Source organism: Numenius arquata, chromosome 1 (assembly GCF_964106895.1).
Source record: "Numenius arquata chromosome 1, bNumArq3.hap1.1, whole genome shotgun sequence".
NCBI classification, from domain to species: Eukaryota; Metazoa; Chordata; class Aves; order Charadriiformes; family Scolopacidae; genus Numenius; species Numenius arquata.
The window spans coordinates 59,069,579-59,092,262 of record NC_133576.1 but is presented as its reverse complement, the minus strand read 5'-3'; the positions used below and the strand labels follow the sequence as shown (position 1 = coordinate 59,092,262).

General features: G+C 37.5%; 2 protein-coding genes across 2 annotated transcripts in view; one reads left to right on the top strand and one right to left on the bottom strand.

Annotated features, from left to right (window-relative positions):
• Window positions 1-1,131: 1,131 nt before the first annotated feature.
• Window positions 1,132-6,970, bottom strand: TRAPPC2 (trafficking protein particle complex subunit 2). The gene is made up of 5 exons (XM_074145004.1): window positions 6,910-6,970; window positions 6,065-6,174; window positions 4,128-4,272; window positions 3,236-3,321; window positions 1,132-2,567 (listed from the first exon to the last, which is right to left on the bottom strand). Exons 2-5 carry the CDS (start codon window positions 6,155-6,157, stop codon window positions 2,469-2,471), a joined length of 423 nt encoding a protein of 140 aa, XP_074001105.1. The 5' UTR covers window positions 6,158-6,174; window positions 6,910-6,970; the 3' UTR covers window positions 1,132-2,468.
• A 339-nt stretch (window positions 6,971-7,309) lies between these two features.
• OFD1 (OFD1 centriole and centriolar satellite protein) overlaps window positions 7,310-22,684 on the top strand; it is a 34,309-nt gene continuing 18,934 nt past the window's right edge. The window contains exons 1-13 of the mRNA XM_074144941.1: window positions 7,310-7,405; window positions 10,022-10,222; window positions 11,069-11,137; window positions 11,222-11,249; window positions 12,074-12,181; window positions 12,926-13,062; window positions 15,255-15,428; window positions 17,064-17,170; window positions 18,029-18,148; window positions 20,607-20,680; window positions 21,368-21,459; window positions 21,593-21,782; window positions 22,440-22,570. Coding sequence (XP_074001042.1) covers window positions 7,310-7,405; window positions 10,022-10,222; window positions 11,069-11,137; window positions 11,222-11,249; window positions 12,074-12,181; window positions 12,926-13,062; window positions 15,255-15,428; window positions 17,064-17,170; window positions 18,029-18,148; window positions 20,607-20,680; window positions 21,368-21,459; window positions 21,593-21,782; window positions 22,440-22,570 — 1,527 coding nt within the window. The remainder of the gene's footprint in view (window positions 7,406-10,021; window positions 10,223-11,068; window positions 11,138-11,221; window positions 11,250-12,073; window positions 12,182-12,925; window positions 13,063-15,254; window positions 15,429-17,063; window positions 17,171-18,028; window positions 18,149-20,606; window positions 20,681-21,367; window positions 21,460-21,592; window positions 21,783-22,439; window positions 22,571-22,684) is intronic.

Sequence of the window (22,684 nt, the reverse complement as noted above, 5' to 3'; positions counted from 1 at the left end):
TTCCAGTCCCTTTAACTTACAAACATTTTTCTTGCCTCTATTGCATGGTACAGGTTATCTGCTGCTTTCTCATACTGCAACAGATTTCATTTGAATTCTTACTCCTAAGCCTCTGAGGTGGGGCATGAACATAATCCTCGCAAAGGAGGTCTCTCTTCTGCTTTGTCCATTAAGGAACTGTTCATTGCCTGATATGTGCTAGAACTGCTACTTCCACAGCTGGAGCAGATTTGTGACTACAGTTGATCACAAGACAACTTTCACCTGTCACTTCCAGAGAGAGTCTTTCAGCCTATTGGTAAACAGTCACAAAGCAAAGCTTATACAAGGATTCCTCTGGTACACAGGGAAATCGCTGCTACCTTGCCAAGGTCATGAGACAATGCTCCTCACTGCACTCTATAATTATTCATGTAATGAGTTGGGACATAATTGTCCTTTTCCTGTGGCCAGTAACAGGCTGTTTTCATAAAGTCTGGATGGACCTAGGAGAGTGCATTTCCCATATACAATTCCTGTATTCAGAAGAAAAGGGGAAAGACATATGGGGGCATAAGAACAGGCACCATTTGGCTAACTGCCTTCAGAGATCAGGCAAGAGATAAAAATGCTTTCATTTTACATAGCTTCCTACTGTGTGCTGGCAGAAAAGAATACAATTACAAACCCCCCCCTCCCTCCCTCCCTCCTCCCTCCAGTTTCTAAAAGTGGTGGAAACTCTTAATACTAATCCTTCATCTTTGCCAAAACTTCTTACTGCCTGTATGTGATTATTTAACGTAAATATTTCCTCAGTGAATCTTAACTGCTAGTATTTTTCCAGCCATTGTGCTACTGTGAAGGAGGCAGAAAACACCAAAACAGCTCCAGCTTAATGGTTTCTTACCATATGAATGAGAACGCTTTACCTCAAGTGTCTCTGTTACTTTCACGTATATAGCAAAAAAAAAAAAAAATAATCAGGTATTACATGACATTATCAAAATTCTGTACAATGCAGCTTTTATGAAATAATATTGCAAAAGACAAGTGTTCCCATCTTCACTTGCCACCTCACCAATAAAGGGTAGTCTTACTGTGATCATCTAGCTTTCTCCTAAATCATTTCAAGTATACTCAGCAGGCATTGGTACTGCATCATTCCACATTTTATTTGAAATAAATATTACAACCTTTATATTGTGTTCTTTTTCTCATGCAATATTTTACAGTGACAGTTTAGCAGTAAAGTGTAAATTACAAAGACATAATGACTGACTATACATTTAAAGCACATATACATGTGGTCCCAGTATTATTTACAGACTGTGCAATATGTACCTCATAGAACAGCAAGCCTCTTCCTTTGGAAATTACTTTTCAGACATTTAAAAAAAAGCCCAAGAGGAAACCTTATACACATTTGCTGCAAAAGGAGAAAGACTACTAAAAAGACTGAAACCAACCAAAATACTAGGTACATATATACCAAATGACCCATTTAAAAATTTCTATTTTGGAATAACGATAAGTTTTGTAAAACGGTATCTAATTACATTTTACAATGGAATAGTAGCCAGACAGGCCAAATAATGCATTTCTAAAACCTCAATAAGCAAATAGTTTCATGGTTCAAAGATCTTAGTCTAAATATATTTTCAAAAAGAAAATTTCAGCACTTGCACTGATAATGGAAAGAAGTGGGTTTAAACATGTTAATTTAATTTCATTTTTCTCCATGTGTTAATTAGAATCAAAGGGCAGACATAGATGTTCTGGTCTACGTTATTAATTCATTTAACTGATGCAATGCTGCAGCTAAACATGTATTGCACTAAACATCCGGTAAATTTGCAATTTTAAGCTTTAAAACTTCAAGTTGTTTTTTTTCTCAAAACTTCCTGAAATACTGAAGAGAAAGCTTTGCTGATATATCCTCTTTTATTTAGCACTTTATAATACATAAATTACACACTGTAGTATTAATATAGACCTGATTTAATACCATGAAGAGTAAAGTTAATCTGGTTAGTCTGCAGAGTAAGTTCTCTAGCAAAGGACTGCAAGTAAAAAAGTTTATAACAAAATTAACACCTCAGGCCAAACAATCAGGAATTCCGTGTTGCTTGTACTAAATCCCATGACTGGAAATGGCTTTTGTGTTCAATCCGATTTCCTCCCACCCTGTAGAAGAGGCTTACATTTTGCATAGGCATTGACACCCGCATTTCTCAGTTTGTACTTAATTCGGCCTCTGACATTTTTAAACTTGGTTTTCATAACACATAAAAGGAAACTTCTTAAGATACGCTTTTAAACTTAGAGAAGCTTGGCTGTTCTTATCGTATTGTTGGAAAAAAAAAGCAGCTTCTTCAGCCTCCAATTTGCCAATCTTCAGAAAGATGGATATCAAACATGCAACCAGAAGAACTACAGTTCAAATAATCAGGGAAGTGTGGAAAAAGCACTCACTCAGGAAAGTTACTTATTCAGCTTAAAAGGTGTTTCTTTCCAAGGAACTGTACTTTCCTTTCAAAGGCACTGGATCGAATGGGAGAATTGAGTTCGTAAAATGGATTCATTGCAAACTGAGGAAAAAAGAAAAGCTCATCAATAAGCACAATGCCCAGCACTGGAAAAAAATTACTTCAAATGGCAACTACTATTAGCTTTCAGCCTCTTTAGGATCACTTAAGTGCACAGAGCTCCTAAACAGTCACTTGCTTTCCAGGCCTTTGCATTCTCCCCATATATGTGCACAGCCATCCCTTAGTACCAGCTCCTCAGAACAAATCCATCGTGACACTGGTGGAAATTTCTGTTTTGGAAATCGGCATCGTTCAATTCCCGGTAGGAGGCCGAGATGGCAAATCTCCCAGTTGGTGCCTGTGCTTGCCCCATCTAGTGGAAGTACTCCCAGGCCATGAGAACACGGGCTACTTGTTCTGAGGGTGAAGCACTTTGTCCAGGCTTCTGCTGAACAGTCCTTGGCTTTCATTATCACCATTAATGACACGATAGTGCCCAAAAAGCATTGGACTAAAATGAAAATATATTCTGAAAGAGCGCAGTTTATAACAATTTAGAAAAATATGTTCTGTTAATGGAAAATACAGCCTTTATGTCACACGGTATCAACGCTGCCTATAATGTGAACCGCACGGGTACTTAACATGCTAATACAGGGATGCCTGAGCAGGTACAGCAGAACACACTTAAAAGTACTGCAGTGAGACCATAAGAAGTGGGTTCTTACCTTTATATACAAGTCATATACATCATTAAAGAAGTTCTTGATTCCATCTTCTTGCCTTACATCATGAAGCATTATAAATCTCATATGTAAAGCAATTAAGGAAAATTTAACTTTTACAAAGGAGAGAGACATTTCACATATCCTGAGATGAGCATTTACACCTAATTCTGCATATACTTAAAATGTTTAGCTGTACATGAAATAGCAGCGACTATACGAGGAATCATTAAAAGCAGTAACTGGAGCAGTAAAATTTAGAAAACATTACCTTTGTATTTTAAAATAATTCCCCTACTTGAAAATAAAAATAATCACCTCTCTATTCAAGGTTATTCTTTCTAAAGCTAGACAATTCTGAATGTGGATCATGCTCTCAGCATCTTTGCCATATGCCCCTAAAGTTAAAATGACATTCAATGTTACTTCCTATGTATAATGAACGTTTCATAACAAACACTTCTAGGACTATCTGTATATAAGTTAAAGACTTGACACCACATTTTCAAGATAGGTGTGACTGACACCAAGCGTGTTTATCCCTGCTTCTTCTTTCTAGCCCTATCAAAGGGATGGGAGCAGAGAATCTCATAAGCTTGCTCAAACCGTCTCATATTATTCCCCTCTCATTCCTCTTTCTTCTGTCCGTGTGAGCTCCACATTTTGTTAGGCTATTTCAGCTCCTCCAAATGGAAAAATCCATCTTTTCAATTGGTTCCAATTTCCAACACCTGTTGTGCCTCCCAACTTGCTTCATTCTGAAGCCGGTGTCTCTAACAATAACAGTGGTGAATAACCAGATAAATCTGTTCCAAACCCATTTCATCTAACTTAACCCTTTCTGGCAAAAGGCTTTTCCTATATAAATACAAGGAAAGAGAAGAGGGAAGGATATGTCCAGCTGTGACAAAAGCAGAAACAAACCATTCATTAAACTTGTCCACAGTCTTCAGGTACATGTTGTTAGAAAGCCACATGTTCTCATCTACTAGGTCAAGAGCAGCATGGGCAATGAATTGGTTGAGATGGCGATGATCATCCTAATGTATTTCCAGAAGACAGAGGATTAGTAATTCAGTGAAAGGAGTAAAATATAAACAATAATTTGCTCAAGCTGCTAAACAACTAGTGCTCAAATTATGTGAAGTTACATATACCCTTCTTTTCTGCCACCTATGTGCCTGTAATTAAATAAAAGTAGCATATATTGTCACGATACTTGGTGTCAAGGGAGAAAAAAGGTCATAATAAGAACGTCATCACAAAAACAGTCATTATCACCTAAATATTCTGTTCTTTCAGACTATTTACCTAGAAACATAGAATTGTTTTCTTTTGGGGGGGGGGGGGCTTTTCTTTTTCCTAAGAGCCTAGTGCAGAAAAACATCCTGCAACAGGTATTAAATATATGCTTGCAGATGTAAATTTCACCTCTTCCTATAATAAACATGAATGGCCTTCACAGGGTGATCATGGTGTTTGGCGCTAACACTGCAGGAGTTGTGTGGAGACAGAGCCATATACTTTCTTACTAATTAGAACACTGGAGGACATCTGCCAAGAAGAAACCTGGGACTACACCATACTGTAAGGTTCTATTAGATTGGAAACACAAGCAGTCTTGCACTGTTTCTCAAAAAATAGGGATGTTATTAATGCCACTCTCACACTTCTCAGTGCATTATGTTTTTCCCCCAAATCAAGTTTGGCTCAGGGCATTAACAGCCTTGCAAGTTCCATTAAACCATACTGAGGACGAGACTAAGTGGTAAAGTGTAAGGGGCAAAGGCTTGTGCTGATTTACCACGTACGTTATGCAAACCACTTACTTCAGGCAGCTGTGCACCTACACTGAATTCACTCTTAAATGGCACATCTCAGAAACAGAAGTGATAGTTGCCAAAACATATCAATAACTACTAGTTCTCCTTCAGTGTACATCAAGTTTAGGTTGTCTCTTAGGAGAAAATTTAGTACTTCAGCCTCAGTCATACAGGAAGCTTACGTTGAGCCAAGTTATTTCCATTTGCAGAAAATTAATTTTTCCACTCCCTGACACATCCGCACACTCACTAAGGCTAGCCCGACTAGCCTTACTTACATTTTTTTTTATGGGACACTAGTTCAAAATACAGATGACACCATGCTGTTCAAATCAGTGACAGCATATACTTCCATTTTTGGACACACTCACAGATGCATGTACTTCTATTCTGAAGTTTATTTTTTCTTTGGTCTAATATCACTATGGATAATTTGTTCTTTTCCCACTGGAAACTCTACTTATTGAGTAGTCTTACATTTCTCACATTTTCAAACCTGTATTTATCAATACAAGTTTTTAAGCCTCTCTTACTTAAAGCAAGTATGACTACTGAAGATCATTACAAAAATAAGATTTCTTTACATCATAAAAAATAAAGGACTGAATAGAGCTTCCAAATTTAAGTTCCTTTATCTTATTACTGTATACAGATGCCTTAAAATAGAGAATGACAGGAAGTAGCATTAAATAATGAACAACTATTACAAAAGCTCTACACACTAAGAGCAATGACCAAAGCATGACTAGCATATGTATTCTTCACCATACAGCATCAAATCTTTAAGGAAACAATATTTTATGAAGAACTAGTATGACCTGGCAAAGAATTTTTAAGAGACTCCAGAGTTCTACTCCCTATGACAAAGTTTCAGTAAAAAAACAAGAAAAGAGTAGCTACTAATAACACTTTTAACAACATGCTAGTCATGCTTCTAATACATTGTAAAATTATAAAAGAAAATGCACCATAGTTACATCATAGGAGTATCACAGGGGGAAAAACACACCTTGGACTCTACTTTTCCAGGTGGCAGAAATTCCATTTCAAATATGGGATTATCATGGTGACCAACTATCACAAAGTAGAAACTTCCAGACATTCTTCAATATAGTGTTCCTTACAAAAAAAAAAAAAAAAACAAAACAAAACGGTAAGACACACTTTACAAACGAGTCTATATATATGCTCTTAATCCATCTGAAAATGCCCCTAAAATCAGTCAACGTACTTCCTATTCATATTTACCATAGAATAAAGAGAAGGTAATACTTTCTTAGGTACGCACTACACATTTATACTTAAATGGGGGAAAAAATATCCTTAGGAAGTAGAACATCTCCTGGAAGTGAATCTAATGACTACTAAAAACTCTTACTCCACAACTGACGGATGATTTAACCCCTGACATCCCTCCCAGTAACTTGGACGGCAACCGTACCACGAAGTACCGGGATGTACCCGTCTCTGAGGCATTTCCGCATCCGTCTCTCCCTGGGGGCCCTACAGACAAGCAGCAGAAAGGGGAAGGGTGGCCGAGGCGGGCACCGTTCTCCCTCACACACGGCAGGCCTGGGACAGTCCCACGGCCCGCACCCATCCCCGGCGGCCCTACAGTTTATCGGAGGGGGTGAGGAGGAGGCGGACAGAAGGAACGAACGCCCCCGCCGCGGCCCAAGGCCCTGAGGCCCGCCCGGGCTCCGGGCGGCTCCCCCGTGCACCGCCGGGGCCGCCGCCGCCAGGGGAAGGGCCAGAAGCCGCGGGGGCTACCTGCGGGACAGGCAGGGGAGAGAGGAAGGGAGGGAGATGGGGGGGTCTATGCCTTCAGGGTCCCGCCCCAGGCCCGCCGCCTACCCTGCGGCGCGAGCTCTCCAACGGCTACCAACGGCCGCCCGGAAGCGCTCCGCTCTGTCCCGCCCCAGCATCCGGCGCCCTCGTGACGCCTCAGCCGCCGCCGGAGCCGGCGCTCTCCAGCTGCCTTTCCCCGGACCCGCTCCTGTTTCCCGGGCCCGGCGGGGCGGGCTGGGCTGCTGGCCCCCGAGGACGCCCGCCGCCGCTCAGGCAGGAAGAGGAGGGTCGAGGCGCAGGCCGGGACCTGCCGTCCTCCCTGTGGGTAGGGGGAGGCTTCCCCAGCAAAGCCGGGGTCTGCCTGAGGGGGAAGTGGGGCGCTCGCTGGCCGGGGGTCGAGCTGAGAGTCAGTAACGTCTTTTTATTTTTACTTTTATTTCTGTTTTTCCTGGCATTGCAGGGCAGGATGGCTTCGGTTGAAAGGGAGACACTGTCCCAAGATGAACTCCGGAAAAGGCTCTATCAGACTTTTAAGAACCGAGGTGTACTGGACACACTTAAGGTGTGCTTTATTCTCAGCAGGTGCTACCTGTGGTTCGCTGTACTACTTAACCTTGAAAGCACTGAGAGTCACGCCAAGTAACACTGTTTCCCACGCTCCCCAACTGTATTATTTTTGTCCCACCCTAATTTGTATTCAGCTTTTTTTGGCCGGATACAAGGTTCTTCCTCAAGAGAGGTGCTTTTTGTTACGGATTAGTGTCAGAGTCTTTTTCAGGAAGGTGAAAGGCCGATATCAGGTCTTTGAAAATTTCCATTCTTGAGAAAAAAGCCAAGTAGGAGAGAGAGGAATAAATGAGGATACAGGATTGGAAAGGATCTCTTGTTACAGTCTGTTTGTTACCTACTATAAGTAAGCACGCTTTATGAATTATCCTCCTAAAATATTCCAGTTCTGTTTTAAAACTATTTGAGCTGTTTTGTCCTCTTCTGCTCGTTGAGGATAATATTTTAGAAGATGGTTATGTTCAAGAGTGAAACTTCGTTCTGATTTATAGCCTGGGTTTATTTATGGTTGCGCTGGCCTTTTGTGCTGAAAGTATCTTTCAGTTTAGGTAGCTCTTGCTCCTCTTGGTGAATGTATAGGCTGCAGTTGTACCTTTTCTTCAGCATTCTGTTCTACAATACTAAGCAAGTCAAGGTGCAGTAGTCCTATTGCTCATTACCCTAGTAGTCCTCTGCATTACTTTGAAGCCTCTACCCCTGTTTTTTTTAAAGGAAGTAGATCATCATTGTGAGCTTTCCAGAAAAATTTTAGAATGGTATTAATTCTTCCCTAGTTCTTCCCAGACTTTTGGGAAAGTCTGTGGAAGGCTGCATATATCTCTTTTTGAGGCATGTTACATTTGTAGCACTAGTAGTTGTTTGATTGATACATCCACATCTTGCTTTTTCCAAACAATATATCCCTTGTGTTATAGCAGAAATTTGTATTGGCCCTTAAACGCTGAAATGTTATATTTCATGCAGTTTCAGTTTTGCTAGTCTTTAAACGTCATCTGATTGGATTTTTTATGATGTCTTGATCTTTCTGTACTTCTGTACACATCTTCATGTCACTAGCAAATTTTTGTAGCTCCTGCTTTTTATGTCAAATTCATTAAAGTTAAAAAAAATAATATTTGAGATCTACATTTTAAGAATACCATTGATAATCCTATGGCCAAGAATTCCCTGTTCAGGACAACTTGTTTCTCCCTCAGTGATTTTGCAGTGCTTGAACCATTTCTTCTAATCTTTGACTTAACTAATAGTCTGTCAGGTGGCACGCTATTTAAGTCCGCTTTCCTGCTTCATCTTCCTTGCCTAGAAGATTATACATGGTATTAAAGATCTTGTAACTTTTCTGAGCTGAAAAATTAATACAGTTGTGTTTCATATGGATTCTTACGGGTTTCTTATGGTTTCTTATGGATTACATCTTCTAATGAGAATACTCTCAACTTTCTCATGGTCTTACCTGACTGCCTTTGTTGGTAAGAGGCAGAGCGGATCTGGAGCTACAGGTACGCTGAATGCCAGCATATAACAACCGATTTCTGCCTTCCTTTCCCGGAGTAGGGACAGGGATTTAGCCTTGTGTTTTCCACTGGCACTTTGTCACGAGACATATAAGAGGTTTCTGGTCTCAGCTGTTTTTGAGACAGCGTAATCTCTGTCAAAGTTAGTTGAAACTAGACAAGTTGAGAAATTAATAAGGAAAACAAATTTTTCAGTTGTCTTCGTTTCTATTGTCAGCCTAAATTTTGTAGAAAGCCATGCTAAAATATCAGTCCAGTCTGATGATCTAGCTTTGTTAAGTTTTGGTAAGTATTTCATCTCAGTTTTGGTAACACGCTACTTCTTTAATCAGCTTTGTCACTCTTGCATACCTGTTGTTGAAAGCTTAAAACGCTGTTTCTGTCGTGATCTTTTAGTATGCTATGAACTATTTGTATAATTATATAATGAAAATTATTATTTCTTCCTGTTACAGGAGAGAGACTTTCTGATTTTAGATTATTTTTTTCTCTATTGTAACTCATAAATTGCATTTTTTATTTGTATTCTAATTATTATTAATGCCTGTAGGCTTTTTTGATTAGTACTCTTCTGCTGCCCTACAAAATAATTGATATCAAAGACAGTGAATTTCCTGTTTATTTTCCCATCTGCTTTTTGATGGCATTGGCAGCTTCTTGATATCAGAGATATCTTGAGACTCAGAGGAGGACTAGTGAGTTTTGCAAGTATGCCTGAAATTGAGGCCACATCAAGCAGGATTTATTTAAGCCAAAGAGAAGGAGAACAGGAAAGCAGTGATCTAAAAATGAAGCTGGGGGTGCTAGAGTGGAGTTTATATGAGTTCTTGACTGAGAACAGTACTTCTTTTCAGTCCTACATTTGCTACATCTTGAGGGAAAATCAAAGATTGCTGTAGCCACCGTTAGAGTATTTTGAAGAAATGCAGTGACCCAAGGAGTTTTCTAAATTTTGCCAGAGTTAGTCTGCCAATTTCTGTTACGTAGGTTGTAATATAACAGGTACAAGTAAAACGAGACTCCTCATGAATTTTGAAAAATAAAAACTCTCATTGAATAACATGTAAACTGAGAATATAATGTCTTCTCTGTATCAGACACAGCTCCGAAACCAGCTAATCCATGAACTAATGCATCCAATTTTAAGTGGAGAGCTTCAGCCACAGGCGGTTCCAAGTGATGACAGTTCGCTTTTGATCACAGCTTCCAACAGTTTGGTGGCAGATCATCTACAGAGATGTGGCTATGAGTATTCGCTCTCTGTTTTCTTTCCAGAAAGTGGATTAGAGAAGAAGAAGGTAAGTTCAGTAATTTACCTCTTCTAAGACTTCTAGGAGCTTTGCTTTCTGGGGTTTCTCATATTTCAACAGAATTGAAAAAAAATCCGCTTTTGTGATAGTGAAATACAAACATAAGTACAGCTTCTGATCATCTCTGCAAAAAATTGCATTATTCAGGGCCATTTTCATGAATATTTAAATTGGCAATAAGCTAATGATGCTGTTCTGGAAAGACATCGGACAAGCCTCTTAACCTTCCACTTGCTTCACCCATAGCCACAGTCTGGCGTGACCATTTGCGAGGCCGAGTGGCAGAGCACTTGGGGAACAGATCCCGATTAAAGCTCATCTCTTGTTTGGCTGTTTAGTTCTCTGAAAATGTGGTTCATGGTCAGTGTAAGCTGTTCTAACTACAAGCTGTGGCTGAAACAGGCAGCCATTGTCCTCTCTTTGTTTCTCCTCTATGAGTATGTGATAGGGTGAAGTTATTTCTAACTGAAATTTTTTTTTTACCTGGTGAGTAGTTAGTCGTCGTTTGGGTTAGTGAGCTCATCTGATTTGTACGATACATCAAGAAAAGAGGCAAGGAAAGTAACAAGAGCAGGATGGGAAGGAAACAAAACTCTCTCTTTTCACAGCTTCAATTCATCATGAAACTATGTGCTGGCTGCCGCGTATCCTAGGTAGTGGAGATAAGTAAATGCAGTACTAGAACAGCAGACCTCTGAAAATGGTCTTACAAGGCGCTAAATAAATCTTTCTAGAATGGAAGACATTCTACAATGGTAAATTAGTGCCTATTAACATATTTGAAGTGATTTTAAATTAGTTAACCTTTTCAAACTTTTTTTTTTTCCCCCAAAGCTGTGGACTATGCAAGATCTTCTTCAATTAATGAGGATAAATCCAAAATCCAGTCTTTACAAATCACTGGTAAAGTTATTTTGATTTTGAAAATAAGCTTAAATTACAGTTGTGATGAAATAAACTGGCTAAACCATCTTTTATTTCTTACAGGCTTCAGGAACACAGAAGGAAAATAAAGGTATGAGATGTTTATACATGACAGACAAGGATAATTGTGTCAGCTTCATTTTTATTGAGCTGCGAGCAATAGAAAGTCAAATTTCTTGAGTGTATATTGGTATGGAATAATATGGATTCAGTCAGATTTTTTGCAGTATGACAGGATCATGAATATTATATTTCAGGATTATCCAACTCCTATTTGTGGTGTGGATTAAGTGATAACATTCACTTACAAAGTAAATGACTAACATTAGAACTATGCAAAAAATCTGTAATCAGGTATTAAATATAATGCTCTTTGGAAGCTTTTCACGCTAACTTTGGCAAACTCAGATGTTGGGTTTTGTTTCTGACTGACTACTAGCTTGCATAATGTACTTCAAAAACTAGCTAAAGATTTAATTGACTTTCCATTGTTGCATAAAGAAATAATTCTTATGTCTGCACGATGAAACCTGGCTATATTGTGTAGCCTAAAGTAGCTTGATCTTCAGAAACCCCTGTTGCCTAATGACAACATATACCTAATTATAGCAGTAATAATCTGCTCTCTCAAATGACCTTGGAAGTCAGAGACATGGATGAAAGGAAAAGTTGCAAAATGACAGCTTTTCCAGAATGAGATGGACTGAATTATGCTTATAATAAAATCTTAATAGTTTACCAGTTTTGATTTTTACTTAAATACTTGGTTCTTTCCGTAAATCAAATAGGTTTTCTCATACAGTGAAAATGACTTCATAAATTAAAGGCTTCATAAATGAAATAAATAAATTAAACTGAATTCAAATTCAGTTCTGGTGTGAAATCAGAACTAACTAATACATTGGATCTTGATAGGTTTTCTTATGCAGATTTTAATTGGACTTACTGAGCATCATCTAAGTAAGGAAACTCATGATACAGAAACTCAGACAACCTCAGTGCCTCCTTACAGAGAATCTCTTGGTAAGTGCAACCTCTGCAAGCAAGTCTCCCCAGATATTTTCATACTGGTGAAGGGTTTGGATTTATTATAAATTGTATGAAAGGTGTTCATTCAACGCTTACTCAAATGCAGCCTAAAGTTATAATAAGTAAAAGTCATACCTATTACTAGTAGATTGATTTTTCTAACCTGTCTTAAAATAAGCCAAAATTCCTGTTACAATATGTTTTCTTTTAATCTCTCATTTTCTTAGGAGAATTCATTTCATTCATCTTTCTTCATTTAGCTAAGAGCTATAGCATCTTAGATGGACTGTAAATGTTATATGCTGAAATACGTTCTGTAAAACATAATTGTGAATGCATGCCTTCCTTCTGTTTCTATGATTGTGTTTCAGTGAAAGGCATAGATTGGGAGTTCTTGAATTATAATATGCATACTGTTAGTAACACAAAACCCCTAAGGGTTGCATGAAAAAAAAAAATTCTTGTCCATCCATGATAAAGAGAAGGAATGACTGTGTAACACCAGAAATGGTGCCTAAACAGCTAGGTGCTTCCTCCCAGCTATATGTTGTGTGGCATAAAGCTGATAAATGGCATTTCTCTACTACCTCTGGTTTTGTACCACACAAATCTTTCTATGACAGTGCTATTTGGGTAAACTAAGGAACTTCCTACAGAGAGACAGGTTCCTACAGTCTTTGGTAGGATAACTGTGGTGACTATTATTAAATTATGATGGATATGTTTCTCTTTTTATAGCTGAGAAGCTTCAGCTGATTGATGAACAGTTTGCAGACTCTTATCCCCAGCACCAGAAATACGAATCTTTAGAATTAAAACTCCATGAATATAGAAAAGAAATAGAGAAGCAGCTTCAAGCAGAAATGTGTCAAAAGGTATAACTGAATTTGAGGGAGACATTTAATAACGTTTAATAATTAAGATACAGAAAAGATCTAATAGTTAAAACAAACACAAAAGCCTAGGTTAATCCAATATCAATTTTTAATTTGATGATACAGCCTGTGTATATTTTCCGTTCCCTTTTTTTGTTAAACGTGCATGGAATATTAAGGTATTTATTCTGATGTTCATTTGTAATACAACTTTTTAATATATTGATTGTCTTAACTTGGTAAATGTTATTTCGTCTTTGATTATTTTGTTTTATAGAGAAATGTTTACTCTGCTTAGTCATACTATTCATTTTCCTTCCCAGTTAAGATTTTGAAGCTTGAATTTCAATGTAATGCATAGCAACTGAGGCATGAATTGCTGCTGTGTAGCTTCACAGATTGCAAATTTTCATCAGTATTAAAAATTAACTTACTATTTCAAAACATTACACAGAAACACTAAAACCATAACGGACAATATTATGAATTATTTTTGGTGTTGTTTTTTTTTCTTCCTACAATTGAAGACAGCTCTTTTAGAGAATTTTCCTTCATTTTTGGAATAAAATTAGATATTTTTGATCGCATAATCCATTGGTAATTCTTATGTCTGAAAAATGGAGCAGAAAGAATATAATGAAGTTCATTTAAATATGGGGGGTTTTTTGCCATAAATTTCTGTCAAGATCAACAGTTTATTTGGATAGAAAAATTTAAAATAACTTTAGTTCATTTAAATCTATTTTTTCCATTAATTTCTCTCAAAATCAATAGTTTATTTGGATATAAAAAGTGATAATCTGATATTTGGTTAGAATTCTTAGGCACACTTTTAAAAGCCCTTATTTGCATATGAACAGTTTGAGTTTAGTCATATTTATTCAGCTAAACAAGTAGAAGGACAGAGTTAAAACTGCCAATGTATTTTAACTTTCATTTCTCATTTAGTCTTTATTCCCCAACAGGTACTGTCTTTTTAGTTTGTAAAACATGTTAATTTGTGCGTTGTTAAGTTTGTCTCAGTTTAAACAAAGCAGTTGTAACAAAGGAGATTGGAATCTTAACCAGTTATAAATAATTTCTAAATTCAATTAACTTTACGTGGATTCCTTAGCTATATGACGTGCATTACTGTAAGGCATCTTTAATCCAATTTGTGTACAAGTGATGTTGTACTGTCTCACCTTTTCTTTGTCATGAAACTTATGCCCACAGACCTGAATTCCTTGATCAGACATTCCTACTGTGCTTTTCCCCATTCTTTAACCTCATTTTCACGGGATCACGGAATTGTCAGAGTTGGAAGGGAGCTCTAGAGATCATCTAGTACAACTCCCCTGCTAAAGCAGGATTTCCTATAGCACTACTCAGGACTGTGAAGGCACATCTTGATTTTTCTCTAGTCTCACAATTTTTCTACTATTCTCTTTTTATTTTTTTACTAATTTTTTCTCATATTTTTTGTCTTGTATGCTTGCTTTCCATTTTCTTCCAAATGTTTATTATAATTCTTTATAACCCTGTTTGTTCTTGCATATGTTGTACTTCACAAGTTGAATGGAGGCGTGTTCCCTATGATTCTTCTGTGCAGTTGCAAGATGCGTGCTTTCCTGTTTGTATGCATTTAGTTTTTTTCAGTTGTGCTAAGAAGTTTGTGAATCAGACTTCTCTTTCTGTAACCCTCTTTATGTGGAGTTACATCTTCTGCGTTTTTTTACACATTTGGCACTTTTTGTGTGTCCAGATGAATTTCTCTTGTTCCTGAGCGATTCAGGACAGGTCTGCATCTGCCATTTCTTGCATCACTAGTCAAAAGAGGTTCTTTAGGAAAGGGGCAAGAATGGGGATAGTATCAGAAGAGGAATTAAAGAGTGTGGCCATTCCTTAATTGCAAGCAGAGTATGGCTCCCGCAGTGTGTTTTTCTTCATACGCCTCTGTTTTGCTCTTATCTAAAGGTATTAGTTTTGTGTAAGATCGCTTTGGGATGCCAAATAAATGCATGAAAACTATGTGAGGCATGCAAATAGTATGTGCAGCTAAGATGCTTTTGTCACAGTAATTTATTTTCATTGAATTATCATACATCTCCCAACAAAAATTTCTAAGTAAAATTTAGAATTATCTGAGGAAGGATTGTCTTTGTCAATTTGAAGATGTCCCCACTTAACCCACTATTTCTCCTTTATGTAAGCTAGAACATTTTAAAGAAGTTGAAATAGCAAAAATTAAAATGGAGGAGAAAGTGCAGACCCAGAAAGAACTCTCTGAGCTGCGTCATGAGTTAGAGAGGACACACCAAGCAAAGTCGGAAGCCTTGATTTCTCGTGAAAAGAATGCTATTGAGAGGCTTCAAAAGCAACAAGAGGTAAAGTTCCAAATATTTTTTCTTAATCTAGTACAAAATGGTTCAGTTGATTAAAGCGTTCTTTTATCTTTGGGAGATACATCTTACTTGCCTTATTAGTGAAGACTCTTAATTTACTTTTGTTCTCATAAACAGGGGAACACATTCAGCAACTGCAAAAATGAGCATGGGTAAATATCCAAAGTAACTGTTACTGCAGCACACAGTAATTTGTATGTAGTTCTAAATTGCTTCTCCCAATCTCTTATTACTTTTCAGTTTTTGGAAGAGTAGTTTGCTTCCTGTTCTGTTGCCTTTTTGCCTAGCCATACCCCTGCTGGCTGCAGTAGACCTTCCTATCCAAATAATAGTCATGCACAAATTCTAACCACATTTCTTGCTCTGGTGTGGTGGGGTTTTTCTTGTGGTGGGTTTTGGTTTTTTTTGTTTTGTGTCCACCCTCACCCCCCAAGGGCATGTGGTATTGGTTAACAAAGCAATAATACAGGTCTCTAGATAGATTATTATATACTGGTGTCTACTATTGACCTCCTTCCAATCTGAAAATTAAACATTTTATCACTATGCTATGAATTACTTGCATGGTTATGGCCTTAGAAGCTGACAAGAAAACCATCTATTTTACGCTATCAGTCTTCTTCTGTGGGTATGAAATTAGTTCAGTAATTAATAAAAAAAATAATAGACTTCCAGATCTCAGTATTCTGTCGGGTGTTGTGTATGAGTATTTGGTTTCTCTTGTCAGATTCTGCACTTCACTGAAAAGTATATGCTTCATTCACCTGGGCACTCTTTTAACAGAGACCAGGAGCTCTACTGAGTTGAAATATATTTACATTAAAGGTAGAAGGTCATTTAACCCCTTACTAAGGTAACTTTATGCCCAGGAAATATGGGTTGACAAACTGGTCTATTTTTTTGCACGAGGAACAGCAGCTAAGACTTTCATCACTGCTAAACGCACATGACTTGCCAACTTGATATGAGCACCTGTACTGCAAAATCATAATTTTCTTCTTCTTAGGCAGCCATTATTTCTCTGGAGAGAAATAATGCCTTGTGGGCTTAAGGACAAGAAAAGCTATTTTTTATTAATAAGAAGATAGGTAACTTTTGGTATTAGCATGTTCATCACTTGAAGAATCCCTTTTATAATTTGTTTGATTTCTGTAAGTTAAACTGCAAATACTGAAAGACTGCTGGTTTACTCAGTTTCAGTTCTAAATCATGTTTTATCAGGCATTTTTGGCATTTGTTTTTTCAATTTTCTTTTTATGAAGACAGTACAAAACTATTGTTTATTAAAAAAAGTGTTTAAACATGTTTATTCTGTATTTTTTAAAAACAATTTTTCCTTTTACCTAACTTTTAATCGGTGCTATTTCTTAAAAGAAAGTGTTTAGAGATAGCCAGTAGTGACTCCATCTGAAATGTTTTTACTCAAAGTAAAAGGAGAAAGGGAATAAAAAAAAATACAGTAGATTCTGGATGTTATTTCAAATTATGACTATATAAATAATATTTATTGGAGTAAGACCAATTCCTGAAGAAGATCCTTGAAAGTTTGAACATGTTAAACATGAAATATCTGTATAAAGTGTGAAGTAAAACTAGAGATAATATTTTGTGATTCAGATAGAAGCAAAGGAAGTGTACGCTCAGAGACAAAGTCTACTGAAAGATATTGAAGTCATAAGGACCAGAGAGGTGGAACTGAAGCAAAGAATTGAGGCATTTGAAGTGTAAGTTGCTGAAGGTCATATACAATGCTAAATGATGCTGTTGTCCTTTTCCAGAAAGTGTACTTCAAGATGTTACTGCTTTTATGATCTTCAAATAGATTATATATCTCAGAAGTTGTGTTTTGCATTTTGAGCAGTATTGTATACTGTCTCTATTATCAGGGATACTCCATTCAAAAAGACCTTTTTGGGGTTTTTGTTCTATTCCACCTCATCCAACCAAAACAGTGCAGCATCACTTTGGAGGCAAGAAACCAGATGTTTGCTTTGAAGTGCTTAAATTAAAAAAAAACAAACACACCCCCCAAACAACATAGTATGTAAACCTAACACTCATGAGGCATGTATATGATATTTTGCTTCTTTAGTCCTGTGTTATTTTTATTTTGACTTGTCCTTAGTAAGATCAGTTTTCTTTTGTTAAATAAAAAGTAACCATTGTTGGTAGGTTTTCAATACTGCTTAAAGTCATTACTTTGTCATCTGTTTGTTACAGCAGAATGAGTATCCCGCTAACAAAAACTTGTTTTTTTTTTAACAACCCAGCAGAGGGTGCTGATAGAATAGCATGCTCCTCTGAAGTCTTTCTGGTGTCGGAAGCTGAGCTAGGGTTAACCTGGGATAGCTGCAGAATTGATTGGTACTGGATATTTAAATAGGGCGATTTAGTTTGTGTCACATCTCCTTGTTCTTGATGAATTACAGTAACATATTCTGATGATAATTTTAAATTGCTACAGTGTTCAAAGCAAGCACTTTACCCTTTGATATCTCTAAATGTTATTAAAAAAATAAACCCAAACCGCACAGTTTTGGCTTTATAACTGGTCCTTGTCTGTATATTTATGGATATTTCAGCACTCAGAAACTTCAGGAAGAGAAAAATAAAGTGATTGATGATGCACTTCGACGTCGGGAGGCTGCTGTGAAGAACATAGAGGAGACATACAACCAAAAGCTTAAGACGGAACTCTTAAAGTAAATTTTTCTTTTGTCTCTAATAGGATGCATGCTACTTCTTATGAAAACAGGATAATAAATTCTGTAAGATTTCTTTTTAAAAATGTAACAAAGCGAGGACTTTGAAAATGCATACTTAGGGTTTTGTTTTAATGTGCTTGAATTCCTTACGTTATTGCTAGTAAGAATTTTCTGTCAGGTTCAGAAAAAACTTGCTGTAGAAGTTAATTCTCTTTTGATTATAGGTTGTATTACTGTTGTAGTTTAAATTCTGTGTTGTTATCTGGGAAGGGGATGTGACATTAGTTCTATGTTTAGACAAGAGGATCTGAAGCAGTATTAGTGACTTCCTTTGACCACAATTAACTGACCATTTTACAAATGCAGAAAAGGCATGGTGGGGAAATTAGCATTAAAGAGATGTTATAGGTCTCTTGGGAAAAGGGTGAGAGGCACCATAGCCCATTGTACAGATAGATTGGCTCTTACCTTAAGCCCTTCCCATTTTTCGAGAGGGACCGTCTGTTACCCTCTCTTATTGACTACCATCTGCTTGAACATGATTTCAAAGAATTTGCTTAGAAATGCTCCTTGAAAGCAAAAGACACCGTGTGTGGCTACTTCTGAGGTGTTGCAGTGAGTATATCCTAACTTTGCTTTTTCACTTTCTTGAAGTGTTCTCATCACTTGAAGGGTTACTTGATGCTTCAATGTGGGCAGGTGCTCTTGGCATGTTATTACTCGTGTGTGTTTGATGGCATGAACCAGACTTCCAGTTAGGCAGTTAAACCAAATGACTGATGTATCATTCCTTTTTCTTGCAAGCCAGTGAACAAGAAGCATTATCTATGTTAGTGTGTCTTTATTTAAATTACAGAGGAAAGACGTAAAGAGTAGGTTTTAATAAGAATGATACCTCAGCTGAAACTGAGCAGATTTGAGGGTTTTGTCAGGGAACAATGAAATGCAACTAATTGGCCCGCTTGGTATCTTATTTTACCTAGTCCGTAACAGCTAGTTACAAATAACGCTTGTGAAGTGCTTTTAGTTCATGAGGAGAAGCAAATTATTTTAAGGATGAATGGCTGTTTAACTTATTTTATCAACATACAAAATATTTCAGACGTGCTGCAAATGCTCAGAAAGATAAAATCCATGTCCTTTTGTCCCAAATCCTTGATGAAAAGTACCAAAGAGCTGCTATTTAGTGCATAGAAATAATGGTGCTTGCTAGAAAACGACTATATTTTATTTTTGTGGTAAACATTCAATGCCATAATTGGGAGAAAGACTGAGTGGTCTGGGAATTTGCAAAAATGCAGGGGGATGGATGTGGCAATATCTGAAAACATCTATGATCTGCGTCACAATCATGCAAAATGCTGAGCTTTGTTAACTGCTGTAGATTCCAAAAGAATCAAACACTAAAGCTGGATGACATCTGGGCTGTGAATAGTGGTGTACATGGGCAGTGCTCAGTGTTGCCAGTGGCTGATGACAAGCAGAGATCCCCTGGAACCAGTACTGTAGATTCTCTTGGACCCATACTGTCTAACACCTTCATCCGTGATCTGAATGATGACACAGGGCATCCTCAGCAACTTTGAACATGAGGCTTAATTAAGAGGAGTGGCTTCTACAGCAAATGGCAGAATTTCAGTGCAGACAGACTTTGATAAACTTGAGGATTGTGCCAACATAAATCTTAGGAATTTTAACAAGGAGAACTACAAAGCTCTGCGCTTGGGGCAGAATATCCCTATGAAGTAGTATAAATAAGGAAAAGGAATTAACCAAGTAGCTGCGTTTCTGAAGACAGGACAGGAGAGTTACAGTGAGTGCCAGGTTGACTATGATCCAGCAGCATGCTCTGGCAAATAAGGCAAACAGCATGATGGGTGATATTAGTAGCAGCATGGCCAACAGGCTGTGGAGAGTTATTAGCCCCTTCAGGTATTGGTGAAGGCTGTGCTAGGAATACTATGCCCAGTTTTGGGCTCCCCAATTCAAGAAAGTCATGAAGAAACTGGAGAGAGCTTAGTAAAGGTCTGTAAAGATAGTTACAGGACTACTAGATGTGACCTCTGAGATCCTATGGCAGGGGCTGTAAACTGTGACTTGGGAGGTTCAGGTTGGATGTGGAGAAGAAAATTTTTACTGGGAGCGTGATGCAGCACTGGGACAGGTCATCCAGGGAAGTGGCGGAATATACATCCTTTGAGGTTTTCAAGACGTGGCTAGGAAGAGCCACAGCTGGTCCGCTCTAGAGTTGGTGGTAGTCTTGCTTTTTTGAGCAGGTAGTTGAACAAGGTGATTGGCAGGGCCCTTTCCAAATATTTCAGTGGCTCTGAGATAACTAATTTTGTCGATAAATAATCCTGTGATTATAGGTTAGTCTGGTAAAGACTGGAATTTACACAAATGAGTATGTATGTGCACACATACTTTGAGAATAACTAATTCTTTTTACTTCTAGATATCAGCTTGAATTGAAAGAAGAATACATAGCCAGAACCAATAAAGTTACTGAAGATGAGAAAAAAAATAAAGGTAAACGACTCTCTGAGATTAATAAAGTAGCTTTTTTTCTCTACAGCTTCTACTAATGGGTATCAAAATACTGTTGTTACTAAACAGTCACAGTGTTCAGTAAGACTGGCATAAGAAACAGAAAAGCCAATTTTGGATTTTGAAAAACATGTAGCAGGATCCCGTGACAGGTCAGTAACTCCTTGCAGTTCAGAATGCAGTGGAGATTGTGAGCTGGTTCTTTGCATGGAGGCTGCAAAGTATCCTGCTTTTTCAGTTTCCCAGCTCCTTCTGAAATCCTACAAGCTCATTCATTCTTTAACTGAACTCTGGTACCATACCCTTGAATTGTTGCCAGTTTCTACATTTATTGCGTACAAGATGTTTAATTGGAACTTGAGGAAGAAAGCTGGGATAGATAAACAAACGTATTCAGACTTTTAAGTTAAGGATGTGTGGAAGAAATGATATATCATGTGCATGTGAATTTGATTTACTTAATTCTAAAGGACTGTATGTATGCATATGTATATATACACTCAGTGTGATTTACTTAATTTTGAAGGAGTGTGTATGACATTCAGTCATTTTTATGTCTTGAATTAAATTGAATGTTGGGCTTAGCAGCTTAAACTGCTTTTTGCTGATACAGTTTTTTACTGTAATACTCGACTAATTTTAATTCAGCATTTCTAATCCTCCCTGCAGAGAAAGCTATGCTTTTGCATGAAGAAGCCATTGCTGTTAATTCAAAAAAGGAGGAACTCAAGCAAGCTATATCACGCACGAAAGAGCTTGAGGTAATTGTAAACATGAATTTAAAGAAGCTGTATTTGAATTGGTGCATTTGAGGTACAGTAAAAAAAAAGTGAAATAAAAATAATTAAGTAGTACAGCAGTTCATAAGCTTCTAAAATTGTTCTTTATCTGCAGCTGGATTTGGAGTCAGTGAAGGCCCAGGTTCTGTTATTAAATAAGCAGAATCAGTTGTTGACAGAAAAACTGCAAGAGGTATCAGACTATCCTTTGCTAAAGGAGGAGAAATTGGAGCTCCAAGTGCAGAATAAACTCCTTAGGCAACAGTTGGATGAGACTCGCAGCGAGAACCAGCATCTTCGAGAGAGTCAGTGTGAATGATTTAGTAATTTTCTTGTTTATGTTTCTCTACAAGTATTTGTTTAGAAATAATTTTTCATTAAAATACATTCATTGTATTACGTTTATTAGTAGTTTGCATTATGCACAACTCACACAAACTAATGTTTGTGTGAAATGAAACAGTCCGTGATGTTTTAATATGTCTGTATAGTAGAAATCTTGAATTAAGCAGTAGCTGTAATAATATGAAGAATATGCCTTTTATCCTTTGAAAAAAGCAGTGCAGTATTTCTAACCATAGCATTAGTATGGTTAATAATGGTAAAAGAACATTGCATTATTATTTTTAAGTGCTCACCTGACTAGAGTTATAAAATGCCAAGTATTTTTAATGTGCATTTGAGATTACAGGAGAGTAGAGATGTACATCCAGTTATGTGAGTTAGGGATGTGTGTTTTTCTTCCAGAATAGGACAGTCTGGGTCTAGTTCTTAAATGACTATGCCAACAAAAATTTCAGTTCTTTGTAAGGGGAAGAAAAAAATCCCTAAGTATTTTATTCAAACAAAGCTTTGTTATGTTCCAAAACCAAATCAGCTTTACATTTTGAAGGAGCATCATGTAGAAAAGTGCACATTTGTTATTCTACGGCTGAGTGTCTGGTATTTCTCTTTTTGGGTAGAGCTGTCCCAGCCCTCGGCAGAGCACCTGGCCTGCCAAGTGGAGCTGAGGAGGGTGGAACATTCTAGGAAGCTGGCGATGGATGAATTTGAAAGTCATAGGCAGATTTTGGAAAAGCAGCTACAAAGTGAGGTAGATTATTCTTTCTAAATAATTTGAATCCTTTCTTCTTCCTGTCATCTTGTTCATGTTTATCTATGTACCCGTACAGGCTGTTTAGCGTGTCGTTACAAGGATTGCTTGTAA

Bases quoted from the DNA above. Each gene is read 5' to 3' on its own strand.
- TRAPPC2 (XM_074145004.1), bottom strand. From the start codon at position 6,157: ATGTCTGGAAGTTTCTACTTTGTGATAGTTGGTCACCATGATAATCCC. The intron at 3,322-4,127 runs ATATCCTTCCCT...TAATTGCTTTAC, and splicing joins TGCTTTTGTCACAGCTGGAC to ATATGAGATTTATAATGCTT. The intron at 2,568-3,235 runs GTAAGAACCCAC...TTTTTTCCTCAG, and splicing joins TATATGACTTGTATATAAAG to TTTGCAATGAATCCATTTTA.